The sequence below is a fragment of the Hypanus sabinus genome, chromosome 12 (assembly GCF_030144855.1).
Source record: "Hypanus sabinus isolate sHypSab1 chromosome 12, sHypSab1.hap1, whole genome shotgun sequence".
NCBI classification, from domain to species: Eukaryota; Metazoa; Chordata; class Chondrichthyes; order Myliobatiformes; family Dasyatidae; genus Hypanus; species Hypanus sabinus.
Genome location: NC_082717.1, coordinates 88,181,328 through 88,201,952, shown reverse-complemented (window position 1 = coordinate 88,201,952; position 20,625 = coordinate 88,181,328). Strand labels below are relative to the sequence as shown.

Sequence of the window (20,625 nt, the reverse complement as noted above, 5' to 3'; positions counted from 1 at the left end):
TGCTGAGCCGAGCTCTTCGAGTCAAATCAACTTTTATTGTCATTTCGACCATAACTGCTGGTACAGTGCATAGTAAAAATGAGACAACGTTTTTCAGGACCATAATGTTACATGACACAGTACAAAAAACTAGACTGAACTATGTAATTAAAAAAAAACAACACAGAGAAAGCTACACTAGACTACAGACCTACACTGGACTGCATAAAGTGCACAAAAACAGTGCAGGCATTACAATAAATAATAAACAGGACAGTAGGGCAAGGTGTCCAGTCCAGTCTTCGGGTATTGAGGAGTCTGATAGCTTGGGGAAAGAAACTGTTGCATAGTGTTACTATTAGCTTTTGCACATCCCTACTTAATGGATGTTGTTTCTCTCCCTAGCAAATGCTGCCATTTTATGATAATTCCTGTTTATGTGTTTAGAATGCAGATTCTGCTACTGCTTAGAGACCAAATGGGAAGAGACCAAAGAGGAACAGAAACGCAGAGCATTGATCTTTTGGACTCTTTAATGTATTTTCTAAGTAGTTACATTTAGAAATTGTTACTAAGCATGGGAGAACTGTGCTATTAGATCAGTTACTTGCTGTATAACCAACTTCCTCCCAACCCCCACCTTTTCAGTGATTTTGTGTGGTCGTATTGGAAGACCAATCAGCTATCACATTGTCTGAAATGTCAAGTCAAGATGAGTGCCAAACTTCGTGCTATAGGTGGTGAATCTGAAGTTCATTGTCACAGGCAGCTGTGGAGGCAATCATTGGGTATACAGTATTTAAAGCAAAGGTTGGTGGGTTCTTGATTAGTCAGGGTGTGGAAGATTATGGGAGAAGGCAGGAAAATGAGGTTGAACAGGATAATAAATTAGCCTTGATAGTGTTGAAGCAGACTCGATGGGCTGAATGGTCTAATTCTGCTCTTAATTTTATGGTCTGTCTTTAGTTGCTAAGGTCATGTGACCATGTTAACTTGTAGGGAAAGAATTACTCCTTCATGTTGAACTATAAGTTGCAGCTGTATACATTAGTCCGCTTTTAATTGAGGCACAAGGGACTGCTGGTGCTGGAATCTGGAGCAACACACAAAATGCTGATGAAGCACAGCAATGCAGGCTGCATTTATGGAGAGAAATGGACGGTTGATGTTTTTTGGTTAAGACTCTCCAACAGCACTAGGCTTTTTCAGATGAAAGTAGGATGATATTGGAGGTTGGAAGATGATGGGTGGAAGTGCTAAAGAGCTGAAGATGACAAATCTGATAGGTGAGGTCAGTGGGGCATTGAATTAAGGAAGGGAGACGGGGAGGGAAACCTGTGGGAGGAATGTGTGGGTGATGGACAGATGCAGAGGGTAGGAGAGGAGAAGGAAAGATACAGTAATGGGATCTAGTTAGTTTAAGATGAAACAGATGAAAGAAAAATGGGGCAAAAGGGATAGAGGGGGAGCAGTTACTGGAAGTTCCTGCCACCATGTTGGAGACTGCACAGGTGGAATATGTGGTATTGTCCTTCTAATTTTCATTTGGCTGTAACCAATTGGAGAGGTCTGTGAACAGGTATGTCAGTGCAGGAAGGAGAAGTAGAATTGAAATGGCTGGCCTCCGGAAGATCCCAGTTGACACAATGGACTGAGTGGAGGTGCTTTAGTCACCCAATCAGTATCCAGTGCAGATGAAGGTCTCAATCTGTAACGTTGACTGTCCATTCCCTAGTGTTCACTTCATGGATGCTGTATTGCTCCAGTTTTAATTAAGTCTACTTTTGCTCTTCAAGTTATTTGAACTGCTGGTTATTCAAATTTGACTTGTCCATACCAGTCTATGTCTCCCATTTCAGTACACATGTTTCAGTTAAATTTCTGCATGGTTGAAATTTTCTTTATCATTTGTAAATCACTAGATACTATTGTGTGAAGAGTAGCACATTTTTGAACAAATGCTTTATCACTTTTCTCCTCTTGCCATAGCTAAATATCTAAGGCTTTCTCCTTGGCTTTGACTTGCGCTGCACACCTTTCTCAGACAAACCCAAACTACTTCTCAAGACCTTCCATAAGGTCTTAAACCAAACTTTAGAATGTGGCCTTGCTGTAGATGGGCTAACTTGCTCCTCCAGAGGTTGGAAATGTGTCTTTGTTCACTTGTGTTAACATATGGTTGTAGTAACAAACTTGGTGAGGAACTCCAGGTAGTATCAGAGGAAGGAAGCAGACTGGATGGATGCTGTCTGACCAGCTGAGTTCTTCCATCATCTTGTTTGTTGCTCCATATTCCAGCATCTGCGGTCTCTTGGGTTTCTTGGTCTATGCAGTAGAAGCCCAGTGTTGTACTGCACTTCAGAAGTTCAATTATATCAACTTGCGATTTTTAAGGTCAGTGTGTCATTGACAGTTATATGATATAAACTTTAAATGTTTAACACCATTAAATATGCCTTTGTGACCTTTCACATATCAAATAACACCAAAAGTTTATGATCCACATGAGCTATCACGGTGAGTCTCCACCAAAGGCCAGTGTTAATAAAAAGACAATGGAAAGTTAACCAGACTTCAGATCCACAAGTGGCCTTTTAAATGTAACCACCTTCAAGATAAGATAAAATTCTGTTACAATTAAAAATCTACTGCTCAGCAGTTAGTCTGATGAAAGTATAATAAAAGCAGAAAATACTGGAAACACTTAGTAGGTCAGGCATCTCCAGAAGAAAGAAGGAATGTTTCAGGTTGAAGACCCTTCATCAGAACTGGGAAAGGGAAACAAATTTGATTTAAGTAGCAGGGAAGATGAGGGAGGGGTGGAGCAAAGGAATATTTCTAATAGAGTGAGACCGGATGATTAATGTGACAGTTAAGGCAAAGGACATTAGCTGCCTCGCCTTCGTTGTCTGCTACCTAAACTAATTTGTTTCTCTCTTTCTCCTTCCTGAAATATTGACCATTTCTCTTTCCACAGGTGCTACCTAAAACCTGCTCAGTGCTTCCAGTATTTTCTGTTTTTATTTTAGTTACATTGATGGAAATAACGGAATCATAAATCACATGATGTAATAGAAAATATGTAGTATCATCTGGCCTACCTCAGTGTGGTAAATTCTACATAAAGTAAAACATGCTGGCAGTATCCTTGTCAGGAATTTTTCATCTCCAAGCTGGAATTCAGAGTGTGCTTTCTTAAAGCTTGCCAGTACAGCATCATCTTTCACAATTTAGCTTTAGTTGATGATGTTAAATACTTTAGAGTGTAGTTAATTGGACATACTAGGATTGGTACATTTTGGCCCAAGTAAGTGGTTGCCCCAATTAGCTGAAGTGTCATGGAAATAGTTAAAAAGGTACAAAAAAGACAAACTACCATTTAACTGAGTAACAAATTATATATTTAAATGAAATACAGAACAAAGTAGAACACCACCAAAGCTACTGCTGTACTATAAAACTGTATTGGTTTGTAATAGTTATCAATGGAAGAATTCAACCAGTGTATGCTGCCATATTCTTTTCATTGACTGTAAATGAACAAAATCAGCGCAAGCACCCTATGCAGATAACAGACTGCTTTCGTCAATTACATCCTCCAATCTTCATTTTCATTGTAACATTCAAGATGATTGTTGATACTTATAAATTCTTCATAGTCCTTAACTTGTTGAAGTACTGAAATCGCTTTATTTTCACTCGCAGCTGTTTCTCACATCTCCAAGCTTGAATGCTTAAATCTACATTGAGCAAAACAGTTTTGAATTGTCTTTCTGTTTATTTCTTGTCAACTGTCGGTGACAAAAATCATTACTTTTTGAACTGAAATGCACACAGCTGATATTTTAAAAACTCTTCACTCTAAGCACAGTGTGATACCTAATGGCCAGACAAGTGCACTCATTTGATGGTAGTTAGAAACTCTTTGGCAGCAGTCTCCTGTCCCAGCTAAGCAGCATAGTGTCCCAAATAATTGGTTTACTACTTTTATGGTGGCATGTTTCTCTGCAGCATTGTTGTGCATCAACTTTACTTAAAGCTGTTATAAAATCATGATATACCTTCCACACAGTACCAACCTTAGTTTATAAGGTGTTTTAAGAATATTTCAAATAATGTTTGTTCAGAAAGTAAAATTTTGTTTGTGTATTTTTTAAAAGGATTTGCATACTAGTTGCACATTAGTTTGTTAAACTAACAAACCCAGCATTCAGATATCCATCGTTCAAATAATGAATGCTTTATAGTGTGCTTAACTAGAACATTACTTCAGAGTCATTCTCTTTCTCTTTCACTGTTTGTTTTCCAGTACTCACACAATACTGAACGTGATTGCAGGACTAATGCTATTTTCCTGTTTGTAAATAGTCGCAGCTCACATTTTGGGTCCTTTGTAGAGGAGCCTATCCCACTATTTTCCCTACTTTCCACCCCTACACTGCCATCAATTTTCACTCCCCTTGGCCCTAAGTGATTGAGTACTAGCCAATTATTTCATTGTGTATTTTGTACTGTATTTTGTGTTGGGGAGATCAGCACCATGATTAATGAACATTCAAGCATAAATATCCTATAATGTGATTAATGACTTCTGTGAGAATATTGATGATCTATTTTTAAATAGAAATATTGTGTAATTCATCTATGGAAAGGAATGATGTTTTTCAGCATTTGGTAACAATTCGGTAAGTTTTCTTGCTGTTAACTTAAGTTACAGTATTCCTTTTCTTAAAGCTTTGCAATAGAAATGAATGCAAATTTTTAAAATTCTATTAGCATTGTATCCATTTAATTTTGTTCTGCTTTTAATTATAAACGAATGAAATGTGATTATGAAAAGAGCATTTTGGTTTATTCACAATATAGAATTATTGATTACAATGTTTGTCCTGTTTGTTCAGTAACATTTTTCCATTTTTCTTTCCCTTTTGCTTTAGACGATCCCGTTTGTTGAACAGAATCAAGAAAGTAGCTTTGTGGTTCTTAGCAGTGTACATATGCATTCCTTTCATAGTAAAGCTATGTCCAGCCATCCAAGCCAAGCTTGTCTTCTTAAATTTTGGTGAGTGCTACTAATTACCAATGCAGTACACTAGATCATTCAAAGTATTATGCACCAGCCTTGACCTGTATAAATTGTATAAATCTGAGTTCTAGAATTCTTTCATTAAGCCTACTGTCTTGCTATTTCTCTGTCATTTATTAGACCAAGCTCTTTGTCCAAGCTTCTGGTAATTTTGATCAAAGATTTGTTTTTCGCTGATTTAGATAGGAACAAGCTAGCTATTCAAGTCAGTTACTGTTAAATTAGATCTTCATGCTCCTGTGACTAGCACTGTTTGACTTTACTACTGAATAAATCAAAGCCCTTGAGCCTTGCACCTATTCCCTTTGTGAGCTTGGTTATTGTACATTTTTTAATGTAAATTTATAATGCCTCTGCTTTTTCCTTGTAATTGCCCTCTACCTCCAACTTTTCAGTTAATTCCCACAATTTTCTAAAATTCATGACGTGTTGCTAGTTAAACTTCATATAGTTAAACTATATAACTGTGATGCAGTGTGTCAATTTCTTGATTTCTCCTGCCTATCTTTAGTCTTAGAATCAGAATATTATATATAAAATACCCAGGGCAGGTCTGGGTATTCTCTTGAGAATATATATATATATATATATTGAGAAAGAGAGACATACACCACCCCCCCATCTGAAATGCTTGGGGCTAGAAGTGTTTTGGATTGAGATTTTTTTTAAAATTTTGGAATATATAATGAGATAGTTTGGGATTGCCATCATTTTTAACTTTGAATTTATGTGCTACCAGTGTGTACTTACATTAAAAATGATTACATACCATTAAAAAATATAACGTGTGCAGGGTAACAAAAGCAGCTCAACGGTATCGGGAGAATACCTGAATCAGCTGTTCAACAACAGCAAACAATGGCAGGCTTTCAGTCTCCACCTGCCATGCTGTATTTTGATTACAAGGTTACAGTACTCTATTTGTACATTTTTTTTAGATTTTGTCAAATATGGAAATAATCAATATTGTAGACTGTTCTGGTGTTAGATTTTCAAAAGCAAGGCTTTAAAAATTTAATGCCGTTATGTAAGATAAAGACGATCAGCATCGTAGACTTGTTCTGGTGTTGGATTTTCATGATCAGCAGACGACTTAAAAATTTAATGTTGTGCTTAAATTTCTGCAACTAGCCTGCTGAATATTCAGAATTACTTTCAAATTTTCAGTTTGTTGTGATAGATTTTTACTTGTTTTATGATCAACTTACTGTTAAATGGTATATGTTCACTCTGCTGAATACATGATCAAGATCTTTTTTTTCCTTTATGCAGTGTTTTTTCATTTTTCATTAACTTCTGCTCATTATGTATGTGAGGTCACCTCTCAGAACTGCCTTTGGTGCTGAGAGACCTGTGTATCGCCTGTGAACCTTCCCAGCGTCTTGTGGAATTTTCCATTTGTGACATCATGTCAGCGCTTTAAAAAAAATTGAATTTCGGAGGTTTTCAGATTTTGGAATTTCAGATAAGGGGCACTCAACCTATATTTGTCATTAAAATAGATGATAGCTTAGCATCCACAGATAATGTAGGCCTTTTGATCATTCTCTTTTAGGCAATGTTTAGTTATTTTTACCCTCAAATTAAACAGTCATATTTTACTTATTGGTGGTCAGAAGTCACACAAGATAGTATTTTGGTTGTCACTGCTACTAGTACAAGCTTGCACATAAATATATTTAATTATTGAATCTCAGTTTCTGTGGTTGCCATGGTGAGATTTAAGTTCCCATTTCGAGATCAAACCAGACCTCTGAATACTAGTATAGTTACTTCTGCTGCTATACTAACTTAAGCTGTAAAGAAAGTATATTTATCAACACGGACACTATTAGTTCCTTGTGTAAGAGATTTTAGTGGAAAGCTATTTTGAAATTTCAATATTAGAAAATGAGCAAGTAAGCATTGTTTAGGGGAAATTGGGGGTAAACAGAATCCGTCTTTTGACAAAAGACATTTAATATAGATATGAGAAGGGCTTTTAACTTGCATGTGTACATCAGAGAATCAATGTGGATTTAATCTTAAATTTGAACTTTGATATGATCTTTGTTGTCATGAAAAGTGTTAATGCCTCATTTCTCTTTCTTAGTGCGGGTACCATATTTCATTGATTTAAAAAGGCCACAAGACCAAGGTTTGAACCACACATGGAATTTTTATCTTCAGCCTGAAGAGACAATTACTATCGGTGCTTGGTAAGTAGCTGAAGAGGCTTGTAAAGGACAGTAGAAAACAAACATTCCAGATATTGGAACATTTAAAAATAGTTATTAAAATACACCTTGCTTTCCTTTAAGGAAATGACATTTAATTTCATCTTTCAAAGATTTAAGAAAATTTAAAGTACGTGTATATATCACAATATACACTGCTTCATTGGGCAGAGAGTTCCACAGATGCACCACCCTCTGGAAAAAGCAGTTCCTCCTTATCTCTGTCCTAAATCTACTCCCCTGAATCTTGCCGAAATGTCCCCTAGTTCTAGTCTCACCTACCCGTGGAAACAACTTTCCTGCCTCTATCTTATTCTTCTGAATTCCAGCAAGTACAGTCCCAGTCAACTCAATCTCTCCTCACAGTCTAACCCCCTCATCTCTGGAATCAACCTGGTGAACCTCTTCACCACCTCCAAAGCCAGTATATCCTTCCTACATGAGGGCATGAAACAAGAATTGGCTATGATAGACAGAGGGACTTTACTTAGTAGATTAAGGATGGATGTTGTATCCATGAACAACCATATGAATTATTCATTCCTGTTGAAAGTAAAACAGGAAAGAGGACGTGGCTGTGACTTGGAAAATATTAGGCATAATATTAGATCCAATTGTGTTCATTTTCTTTTTGCCCCTTATGCTCTTGGCCTTGTAAGAGCAGTGAATATTGACCTATGAATACTGCTAATACACTCCCCTCAGTGTCTACACTGCATTGAAAGTCAGGGATACCGTCACTCTTAATAAACTTGCCCCTAGATCCTTGCCTGCTTTCTCTGATAATTATATGACACTCTTAGGAGTTTAGCAAAATTAACAATGTGAGGAACCATATATTTTTGATAAATACTGCATTATACAATGCATTCATTCATGGGTGTCACTCTTATTTTGACAGATGTGTCACTGGCAGCTTCTGGTCATATATGAGCCTTGTATGCCAAGTGTGACTGTATGTGCTGTGGTTTTTGGTACCTTGGCCCTGGAGGAACTTTTGTATTTGTTTAAATATGTACATGTGTATGGTTGAATGACAATTAAACTTGAACTTGTTAAGTATCCCTTGGACAAGGAGACAGACAGACAGACATACTTTATTGATCCCGAGGGAAATTGGGTTTCGTTACAGCTGCACCAACCAAGAATAGTGAAGAAATATAGCAATATAAAACCATAAATAATTAAATAATAAGTTAATAAGGTTGCCTCCTGTGTCCGTGTACTTGTAAAGATTCCATTGCCAGCTCCTTAACATCATTTGAACATATAAGTATTCCCTGGATGCACACTCCTGTGGGAATGTTGTATTGTGGTGTGATTCCTCAGGGTTGCTTCCTGAGGTCAGAACTGTGAGGAAAGATGAGAAAGTTCTTGGTGCCACTGCTGGTCAGCTGTTCTCCTGCTTTGTCATTTCTGATTCAGATGAAATACGATCTTGCAGTAACAGAAAAGGTTCCTTCTAGCTTTTCTGATTTTGAGGAAAAACCTGCCAAATCCTGGGAGTGCAAGGATAGAGACTGCAATGATTGCAATTTGAGTCTGTCTGCTTGATGTATGTTTTGGACTCTATGCTCTGTCATTAAACCAAAGCAACATTCTTGAGAGGTTGTAATGTTTTTTTCATTAATGGGGCAATATCAGTCTTGCAAATATCAATGTGGAAGAAAATTTTACCAGAAACAAAGTTGACAATTGCTCCTACTGCTGTTTTGAGTGTACTGAATACCAGAAAAACAGTATTGGGCTGCTGTGGGAAATATCTTTGACACTTTTCATTAATGTGGATTTTATTTAGTTAATTTCCATTGAAATGTACACATGCAAGTTCACTAATGTTAAATTTGTGCGCATAACATTGTTTCTTGCTTGGCCCATTCTAACAGCTTTCTAAGTAAACACTAGCACACTCATTTGCGTTTGCACCATCGTTCACTCAACTTTGCATCCTTGTCTGGCATTCACTTTCTTCCAGCATCTGAAATGCATATTATTTTCTTTAATAAATACATGCTGCTTTGCAGAGAAATGCAGGCTGTCGTATGATAGTTGTTCCTTTTGAACTAATTTAAAACTACTTGGATCTGGGACTCTATCACATGAATAAGTGCAGAAGATGGCTCAGGTTCCAGATCTTCAGTCAATTTTTTTTATGGCAAGCTTTATAGAAAATTACATTCAGTTACCAGTTTATTAGGTACACCTTGTACACCTGCTAGTTAATGCAGATATCTAATCAGCCAATCATACAGACATGGTCAAATGGTTCAATTGTTGTTCAATCCAAGCATCAGAATGGGGATGAAATGTGGTCTAAGTGACTTTGACAGTAGAATGTTTGTTGGTGCCAAGCAGAGTGGTTTGAGTACCTGAGAAACTACTGATCTCCTGGAATTTTCATACACACCAGTCTCTAGAGTTTTCAGAAGATGGTTTGAGAAACAGAAAGCATCCAGCGAGCAGCAGTTTTGTGGGTGAAAAGACCTTGTTAATGAGGGGCCAGAGGGGAATGGCCAGACTAGTTAAAACTGATAGGAAAGCGATGTAACTCAAGTAACCATGTGTTACAACAATGGTGTGCAGAGGAGCATTTCTGAATACACAACACTTTGAACCTTGAAGTGAATGGGCTATGGCAGCAGAAGACCACAAATATAGCCATTGATGTTATATAGAAATAATTTTATGAGAACAAGAAAATACAATCCAGTGACAATTTGCCCAGGTCAGATATCAAAATCAAATCTGCTTATCTTTATCCTTTGAAAGCCCATATCCTTTTACTTCCTGCTGAAATTGAAACCAATATAGTTCCTCTTTGGATGTTTCCAATAGGTCACTGTGAAATGGCGGTGTGAGTATTCAGTGAATTCTGGCTGAATTTTTATTTGTCATTCAAGTTAAATTGCATTTGTTAGTTGTATATTCATACAAGTCTGTAATATTTGTTGAAACATCAAAACGGTTTTACCATATCTGATTTAAATATGCATATTTGCAGCTTAACAATGCCGTGTTGATGTAGATTAAACAAAGTCGAGTTTGTTCATTTCACTGTTGTACAACTAGGAAACAAAGCACCAGCAAAGGGAAAGTTGTTTGTAGATGCAAAGCTGCCAGCAATCTTTTTGTAGAGCTAGATTAAACAAAAATATCAAAGGTGCATTTAGTGCCATCCTCAATCATCTGTTAAATAACTAGACAGCAACTGGATTTAAACAAATGCTCAGGTTATTTTTTTTTATGTATCATCCTTCATCCTGGAGGTTAGAGTGATTTGTATCTTGTTTATTTCAATGATATGGTTTGATAATGATGATGCTTTTTAGCACAGGGCCAGTTGTTTGCAGCCAATTTTTCCAGTTAGACAAGGTAACCACATTAGTTCAGTGAGGAGGTCCGTTATCAGCCAGGCATATGCATTGCTGAAGTTCATTCAAAATAGAAAAAAAAGTAATACTTTTATATTCATTGGCATAAAAGGGGAAGGGTGGGAAAATGGGACACTTCCATTTAAGGCTCAAGATCGTAGTGTTACAGGTCAGCAAGACATCTACCCCTCCACTTTGTTTGAGAAAGCACAGGAGAGTAAGGTGTCTAGACTACTGTGATGTTCTCCTGTACTAGCTCTTTCTGTACTCTTGCTGTGAAGTTTTCAATTTGGTCCCGGGATGTTATTGAAAATGTGTTAAGATTATCTAAAGTTGTTTCATGGAAGATATTTGCAATTTGAAAACAGTAGTCAGCTCTGATCTTGGAGCTTGTGGTTCAAATTTAATGTACACACACACACATACAGTGTCTTGGGAGTGACAGGAAATCTGTGTATTTGAACTCCTAACTTCCAACTTCACTTATTTTCTGTACAATTCAGCTAAATTGATACTCCTCACATATACATTCTCAGATCTGCCAATTTTGTGTGTTAATCAGACATATTTGGAATACATACCCCTGTTAGAGTCATAGAGCAGTATGCAGAGAAACTGGTCCTTTGGCTCATCTCGCTCGTGCTGACCCATTGATCCTCACATGGACCATTGCTGTCCATGTCCCTCTCATCCATGTACTCGTCCAAACCTTTCTTCAATGCTGAAGTTGAACCCGCATCCACCACTTCTGCTGGCAGCTCGTTCTACATCTGCACCATTCTCTGAGTAAAGAAGTTCTTACTCAGGTTTTCGTTAAATACAGTAGATTGCAGTTAATTGGGACCAGTACATTTGGACCCAATTAAGCGGCTGCCCCAATTAGCTGAAATTTTATAGAAATACTTAAGAAGGTATAAGAAAGGACAAACTACTGTTTAACAAGTTATGTATTTAAATGGAATACAAGAACAAATTAGAACACTACTAATACTATGACAGTACTATAAAGCAAGGTATTGGGTATAATGATTATTGATGGAAGAATTTCTTCAGAGAATACTGCCCTGTTCTTTTGATTGACATAAACGAATAAAATCAGCACAGACTCCTAGTGCAAATAATGGACTACCTTCATGCAGTGCTTTTGATTATTGCATCTGCCAAATCTTTATGATCATTGTAACATTCAAGATGATTGCTGATGCCTTTAAATTCTTTGTAGTTTCTAATTCACTGAAGCAGTGAAATTGTTCAATTTTGACTCCCGTCCGTTTCTTGCATCCCCAAGCCAGAATATTTGAAACAACAGTGAGCAAAACAGTTCTGAATTTTCTTACTGCTTATTTCTTGCTGTCAGTTACAAAAATCACTGCTTTTTGAACAGAAATACATGCAACTGACGCTATTTTTTAAAACCCATTTGCTCTAATCACACTGTAGTGATTAATGGCCTCACAAGTACGCGAGTCTGACACTAGTTAGAAACTATTTGGCAAGTCTTACGTCCTAATTAAATGGCATACTGTCCCAAATGAATGAAGGGAATACCTGTTATTTTCTCAATTAGTTTTTGTTCTTTAAGGTTTGTCCCATATGTGCAAATGCCCTGATTAATCAATTGCCCAGTTAATTGGATTCCACTCTTTCACCTTTTACCCTTAACTTACAACCACTAGTTCTTGGTCTTATCCAACATCAGTACAAAAAGCCTGCCTGAATCTACGCTATCTATACCTCACATAATTTTGTATACCTCTATCAAATCTCCTCTCATTCTCCTATGCCGCAGGGACTAAAGTCCTACCTATTCAGCCTTTTCCTATGTCTCAAGCCCTGGCAACATCCTTGTAAATTTTCTGTGTACTCTTTCAATTTTATTGATATTTTTTCCTGTAGGTAGGTGACTAGAACTACACATAATACTCCAAATTTTGCCTTCCCAAGACCTTGTACAATTTCAACTTAGCATCCAAATCCTGGACTCATTACTTTGATATATGAAGGCCAATGTGCCGAAAGCTCTCATTACAATCTTATCTACCTGTGATGTCACTTTCAAGGAATTATGGATCTATATTTCCAGATCTACCACACTCCACAGTACCCTACCTTTCACTATGCAAGTCCTAATTTATTTGGTTGTACCAAAATGCAACATCTCACACTTGCCTGTATTAAATTCCATTTACCATTTTTCAGCCCATTTTCCCAGCAGGTCCACATCCTGCTCCAAGCTTTGATGGTCTTCCTCACTGTCCATTACACCCCTAATCTTTGTGTCTTCTGCTAATCTGCTGATTCAGTTTCTTTCATTGCTATATCAACAATCTCAATGATAAACAACAACGGACCCAGCACTGATCACTGCAGCTCAGCAGTAGTCATAGGCCTCCAGTCAGAAAGACAGTGATCTACTACCACTCTCTGGCTTCTCCCAGGAAGTTAATGTCTAATCAATTTTACTACATCATTCAGAATTCCAAGTTACTGAATCTTCTTGAACAGCCTCCCATGCAGGACCTTGTCAAAGGCCTTGTCATTGTAGACAACATCCACTGACATAGACTTCATCTACTTTCCTGGTAACATCTTCAAAAAATTATATAAGAGTGGGTAGACAATATTTCCCACACAAGTTCTAGTATCCAGTCCCCTAGAATACCTTTCAATAATCTGTTAACTACTGCCGTCAGGTTCGCTGGCCTATAATTTCATGGCTTAGTCTTAGAGCTTTTCTTGAAGAACGGAACAACATTAGCTATCCTCCAATTCTCTGGTAACCTGTGGCTAAGGATGTTTTAAGTATCTTTGCCAGAGCCCCTGCAATTTCTAACTAGCCTCCCACAGTGTTTGAGTGAACACCTTGTCAGGCATTGGAAATTTATCCACCCTAATTCAATATCAATAGGTTTCAATAGGTACATTTAATGTCAGAGAAATGTATACAATATGCATCTTGAAATTCTTTTTTTTCGCAAACATCCACGAAAACAGAGGAGTGCCCCAAAGAATGATAGTTAAATGTTAGAACCCCAAACTCACTCCCAGCTCCCTCCTTCCATGCATAAGCAGCAGCAAAGCGATGACCCACCCCCCCAGCAAAAAAGCAACAGCACCCCCCACCAAGCACTCAAGCGTGCAGCAAAATATCAATAAAGACACAGACTTGCAGTACCCCAAAGACTACTCGTTCACCCGGTAATTCGACATACCACAGGCTCTCTCTCTGTCTGTCTCTCCTCAGCCCTGAGGGGTAAAAAAGATGTCCCTATTTCACAGTGAGAAGGGAGACATAACAAAAACAACTCACTGATTTATGGTGTTAAAAGTCTGTTGATCTTGGGTCTCTGGGCACACAACCAGCAGCCAGCTCACTGCTTTCAATCTTTCGTGTACTCCCACAACACACTAGTTCTCTGTGGTGCCACCGACCTAGAGTCTGCCCGCTTTCAGAACCAACAAACTCCAGCACCCTAAAGTTGCACTAGTCTTTCAGACCGCATCCTTGGCATATCGAAAAGCAGCTTGCATCATTTCCAAAGACCCTGTGTCCGTCTCCTGAGAAAATACAGATGCTTTTAAGATCTACACCATCTCTTTCAGCTCCATGCATGGATGACCACTCTGATCTTCCAGGGGACCTATTTTGTCCCTTGCTATCCTTTTGCTCTTAATACATCTTTAGAAGCTCTTTAGATTCTCCTTCACCTTGTCTTTAGAGCAAACTCATGCCTTCTTTTAGCCCTCCTTTCCTTCTGAAGTGTTCTCTTGCATTTCATATACTCTACTTGTACCTACTGTAATTCTCTATACCTTTTTATTAACTGGGGCCTCAATATCTCTCAAATCAAGGTTCCCTATACCTCGTGGTTTTGCCTTTTATTCTAACAAAAACATGTAAACTCTGTACTCTTTAAAATTTAACTTTTGAAGGTCTCCTATTTTCTAAGCAACTTTGTCAGAAAACCACTTGTCCTAATCCACACTTGGCAGATTCTTTCTGATGCCATCAAAATTGGCCCTTTTCCTATTTAGACCCATGGAGCAGCCCAAGCCTTCTCCATAATTATCTTAAAACTAATGGAATTATGTTCACAATTCAGGAGAATTGTTACATTCAGGAGTGTAAATTTGGATGCATTTGTGGCATGAATTCAATTATATCTATCGGGTTTTGGGTGACACTACCACAGCACAATATGACATTCTTTGGGAATGGAAAGGCTGGATTCTGTAATCACCATTGTGCCATTTATCTCTGTAGAACACTGTTTCCTCTGTTTACTGACAGGCACACAGTACCTGCTAAACTATGGAAGGAGGCTCAGGGGAAAGACCAATCATGGTATGAAGAAACCTTGGCATCGGGCTCTCCTATCATTCTTTACTTCCATGGCAATGCAGGCACCAGGTAAAGTATTTTTAAAACATAACTATTCAACTACTTTTTAAAATTTTGTCCTTGCTACCTTTTGTTTCCAACTTGTCCAAACAGAAGAGGAAAAATATGAAGAGTCCTGATTGACCAAGCCAAAGGAATTTGGATGAAAATCATTAGATTTTCCCCCTGATTCTAGTACAACAATATGAACAAGCATTTATATTGCAGCTTTAACATTATAAACTAGATGAAGCTGTATTGTAGGATTTGTAGCAAACAAAATTTGACGGTGACCTACATGATATACTAGGACAAAGCTTTTTTAATGACGTGGGGTTAAAGAGAATGTTTAAAGATTGAATTAAAGGTGTGGATATTTAGGGAGGAAATCCTGTTCAAGGCCATATCTATTATATTAACTGAGTATTCTGCTCTCTTCTTATCAGATGGTGTGCGCTACTGAGTTATTAGATTTTGGAAGGATTTTCCAAATTACACATCCATTAGAAATGCCAAAACAGACAAGAGTGTTAAATATATTTTTTGCCATTTTCAATACAAGAAATGTGTAACCAATATGTATGTGTTGCCTCAGTTCATGATCCAGTACTCAAGTGGACCTGTATTATGTTCTTGTACTAAACTGTCACTGTGGAGGTCTGCATTAAAGCTAGTGGCTTTGATTTTCATTTTCCCTTTTATTTTGTTTATAGATGCCCGTACATTAGCAGAGATATGAGAGACCAACTCAGTAGAGTGTTATTTTAAAAAAAAGTCCACGGTCAAGAATTTTGTCTATATTAAGATCTGCATAAATTGTCCAATATCTCAATGACATTATTACTTTAAGAGGTGCTTGAACTTTTTACATGGTGCCCTTAATATTGTAACTTTACTACTAATCATTATGCAACTTCTCATTTCTAAAAATGCTGTTTGAGCTGGGATTGAAAATGTCACGCATCTAAAACCAAACAGAGAAATTTTTTAAAATAAAAAATCGTTCTAAACTGCGTTTTTTATTTGTTCACAGAGGTGGGGATCATAGGGTCCAACTATACAAGGTAGGAGATCTTTTAAATCAAGTTGCTTCTGTTGGAGGGATAATATTGTAAGAGGGATATTCCCACAATCCACCAATATTCTTAGACTGTCCCCTTGAAATTCCTCTTTGTGTTTCACCTTTTGGTGCACAGTATGGAGTATACACTATAAAATCTTAAGACTTGACCAGGAACCTGTTTACTTAGCTTCTCAATTTTCTTCAAACAGTTATTTCATGTTAACCAATTAAGAAGGGCCAACAATGTTCATGGAATCGTTTAAACTTCTGTCTGATTAGTGCTTCAAGTTGCATCCTATTATGTGAAATTATTTGCGTACTTAACTCTGATCTAGGTCTATAGATTGTATGAGTTAGTCTTTTAATAGTTTTCACTGTAATGTCAAAGCTTTGGCTCTCAATGGAAATAAAACTTGACAAAATAGGATAAACTCAACATATCTTTGGTCATCTATACATTTGAAGGCATAATTCATCATTCACCAGCTTTTTGAACCTTTTATACAATAGATTTAATACTTAACTTCCTATATAAGGAATCAGAGATGCTGTTTACTAATCGTTATTCAGTACAGTGACCTAAACATTTACTATACAAGTTCATCAGTCACAGCTTCCAGATAATACTAATGTTTCAAAATGTGTCCTCTAATACACTTTACTATTGGAGTTGAACAAATATTGGAGTAATACTTCTGATCACTGTTTTGTTAATGAAGGAATTTAGTTTTATGATTGTGGTAACATCAAATTTTCATTATAAGGAATATAATGTATATATTTGTGTCAACACTTAAATACAATCAATCTTTTGTGTAAAGGTTTGGAAAAATTACATTAAACATTTTATACTGGGCATCTTAGAGCTGTGGAGTACAACAGTGACTAGTGGAACTATTGCATCTAGTGTCTGAATATTAATGGAAAAACAAGAAAAATAGTACATTTTATAGTCTCAATCCTTGATTTCTATGAAAGAAATTGGAATATCAAAAGTCCTTCCAGCTAATGATTTTTTTTTTTGTCCAACACCAATTTGTGTACAGCAAATTCCCATTGCACAGCAATCTGATAATGACCTGATAAGTTGTTTACTCCTAATGGTTGAGGGCTGGACATTGACCAGGATACTGGGGGCAGTTCCCCTGCTGCTCTTGATATGGTGCCAAGATTTTCATGTCATTGCAAGATAGAAGATGAAACTTCATCTCAGTGTTTGATCTGGAAGATGGTAACTACAACAGAGGCAAAGTAATACACTCATAGTATGGACTGGAAATTAAATTGTGGATCATGTGCTGAAGTTTCTGAAGTATTTGACTCGGAGCAAGAGAATGGTATCTCCAAGGAATAGCTGATACCAGAATGGAAATAGTGGATATTCTCCTGCTTTGCACTATCAGCACTTCATCTTGACTTACTTTGTGCATTAGTGGTTTATCTATACTATAATTTGAAACCTTGAATCAAATGTCATGACTTTTCTTCTTTCAATCTATTTTCTTAGTATCCAATTTAATGATTACCATCAGGATTATATATCAAATTAATTTGATCCTCTTCTTTTGGACTCACTAATAATATTTATCTCCCTATCTGGATGTTAATAATACCACCAATCCTGACTTATTCGAAACACAAGAAATCTCCAGGTGTTGGAAATTCAGAGCAACACGCACTGAGGAACTCAGCAGGGCAGGCAGGTTCTACAGAGGGGAATAAACAGTTGAGACATTTCAGTAGGCAAATTTCACGTCACATGCCAGTGCTAATAAATCTGATTCTGATCTGCTGTTTCTTGTAATTCTAAAGTTTTTTTTGTATTATCAGCTTTTCATCCTATAGTGCATTTACTGTAGTTAAAAGAATCAAAGTAATCCACTGGAGCTGCATAGTGCCATTAGATTGGAAGCTTGGTTAAAGAGTTAAATTTAATGCAAAGTTCCGGGCTTTGAAGGTACTATGGGGCAAAGTCAGGAATGGCTTAAGAGGGCAGAACTGAAACTCCACTTACAAATACTGCATTCTCTCCCTCAATTAAATTTTCACAAGGTAAAATTCCACTACTAACAAAAATATTTTTGTAATTTGTTAGATAAACTCAGAATTGTTATTTCTTTGAATTCTAGTCATCAACTCTGAACTACATTCATCAATTTCTTTAATCTGCTTAGTTGAATTTTCAGCTGCTGATCTGACTGTAAAATTCATCTGTGCTGATGATTTTCTTAATCTATCTAATCTTGATATATTTTTGACGACTTTGTTTCAGAGTACTCCCATAAATGAGTTTTTGCTCCATGCATCACCAAATGCATTTATGGTTGTCCCAGTATTCAAGTAATTTTGTTAATGAACAGAAAGCACATCTTTAGTGCAGTAAAACACAAGGCTTGACCCTTGCTTTATGGTCTAATCTTGTTTGCAAAATTTATTGAGCAACTACTGAAGAAGTGGCTCAGGATTTGTGGTTAGTAACATACTGCCTATGCATACAACTGACTGGTGAAAAATATCAGATTTGACTCATAAAATGAATTTCCCTGCAGCTCAGCAGTGAGGGGAAGTGGGGAATGGTGGTCAGTGGGTGGGGCACAGGGTTGTAGCTGGTTAGGTGGCATACAAGGAGCAGATTAATCCCTAAACCATGATGAATATTATGATTGTTTCTGATATACAGTAACTATAAAACACTGACTTTTTTAATTTTTAAAACAGGACTAAATCTGTTAACAATTTAAATAAAGTAAACAATTAAAAAGATTCCAACATTTCCACGGTTCATTGCTTGACATGTCATAGATTGTTTACAGACAGACATATTTTATTGATCCCAAGGGAAATTGGGTTTCGTTACAGCCACACCAACCAAGAATAGTGAAATATAGCAATATAAAATCATAAATAATTAAATAATAATAAATTAATCGTGTCGAGTGGAAGTAAGTCCAGGACTAGCCTATTGGCTCAGGGTGTCTGACACTCTGAGGGAAGAGTTGTAAAGTTTGATGGCCACAGGTAGGAATGACTTCCTATGATGCTCAGTGTTACATCTCAGTGGAATGGTCTCTGGCTGAATGTACTCCTGTGCCTAACCAGTACGTTATGGAGTGGATGGGAGTCATTGTCCAAGATGGCATGCAACTTGGACAGCATCCTCTTTTCAGACACCACCGTCAGAGAGTCCAGTTCCATCCCCACAACATCACTGGCCTTACAAATAAGATTGTTGATTCTGTTGGTATCTGCTGCCCCAGCACACAACAGCTGCCCTCAGCCTGCTGCCCCAGCACACAACAGCAAACATGATAGCACTGGGCACCACAGCCTCGTAGAACATCCTCAGCATCATCCGGCAGATGTTACAGGACCTCAGTCTCCTCAGGAAATAGAGACGGCTCTGACCCTTCTTGTAGACAGCCTCAGTGTTCTTTGAACAGTCCAGTTTATTGTCCATTCGTATTCCCAGGTATTTGTAATCCTTCACTATGTCCACACTGACCCCTTGGATGGAAATAGGGGTCACTGGTGCCTTAGCCCTCCTCAGGTCGACCACCAGCTCCTTAGTCTTTTTCACATTAAGCTGCAGATGATTCTGCTCGCACCATGTGACAAAGTTTCCCACCGTAGCCCTGTACTCAGCCTCATCTCCCTTGCTGATGCATCCAACTGTGGCAGAGTCATCAGAAAACTTCTGAAGATGGCAAGACTCTGTGCAGTAGTTGAAGTCCGAGGTGTAGATGGTGAAGAGAAAGGGAGACAGGACAGTCCCCTATGGAGCCCCAGTGCTGCTGACCACTCTGTCTGACACACAGTGTTGCAAGCGCACGTACTGTGGTCTGCCAGTCAGGTAATCAATAATCCATGACACCAGGGAAGCATCCACCTGCATCACTGTCAGCTTCTCACCCAGCAGAGCAGGGCGGATGGTGTTGAACGCACTGGAGAAGTCAAAAAACATGACCCTCACAGTGCTCGCCGGCTTGTCCAGGTGGGCGTAGACACGGTTCAGCAGGTAGACGATGGCATCCTCAACTCTATGTTGGGGCTGATAGGCAAGTGAGTCTTCCACCAAGAGTGATGGAAAATCTCTGCAGTTTCCCATATCCACATTGGTCTCTGTGAAGAGATAATTGTTGAAGTTTGGTTCAACAAGCTCCAGACAGCATCTGTAATCAATCAAGGGAGATCAAGGCAAATGTGTAGAAATCCCAGACTTGTTGGTTTTTCCACATGGAACCTGTAAATTCTATTCACAATATATTTGCGATAGATGCTAAGCTATTTAACTCCTAAAAACAAGGAATTAAATAGTCGACCAATTATAGAGGATATGTTTTCTAAACTTTTTATATAAAAAGTACTACTGGATGTTAACTTGTGCATTGGACTTGGAATGAACTGACAGTAAGGTAAAATTGGATAGAAGTGGTGCTATATGACTGAGTGTTTTCTTGTGTAAGGAGAGTCAGTTGATGCCGGGTGATTTTGGGCTATACTCTGCCTCCAGTTTGTTTAGTACTACAATT

The 20,625-nt window shown here is 37.7% G+C and overlaps 1 protein-coding gene across 3 annotated transcripts in view; it reads left to right on the top strand.

Moving 5' to 3' along the window:
• Positions 1-20,625, top strand: part of abhd12 (abhydrolase domain containing 12, lysophospholipase) — a 210,108-nt gene that overhangs the window by 24,009 nt on the left and 165,474 nt on the right. For all 3 annotated transcript variants that reach the window (XM_059986406.1, XM_059986404.1, XM_059986405.1), the window contains 4 exons: positions 4,917-5,041; positions 7,158-7,263; positions 14,944-15,063; positions 16,067-16,097. In XM_059986406.1, the coding sequence (XP_059842389.1) occupies positions 4,917-5,041; positions 7,158-7,263; positions 14,944-15,063; positions 16,067-16,097 (382 nt within the window). The remainder of the gene's footprint in view (positions 1-4,916; positions 5,042-7,157; positions 7,264-14,943; positions 15,064-16,066; positions 16,098-20,625) is intronic.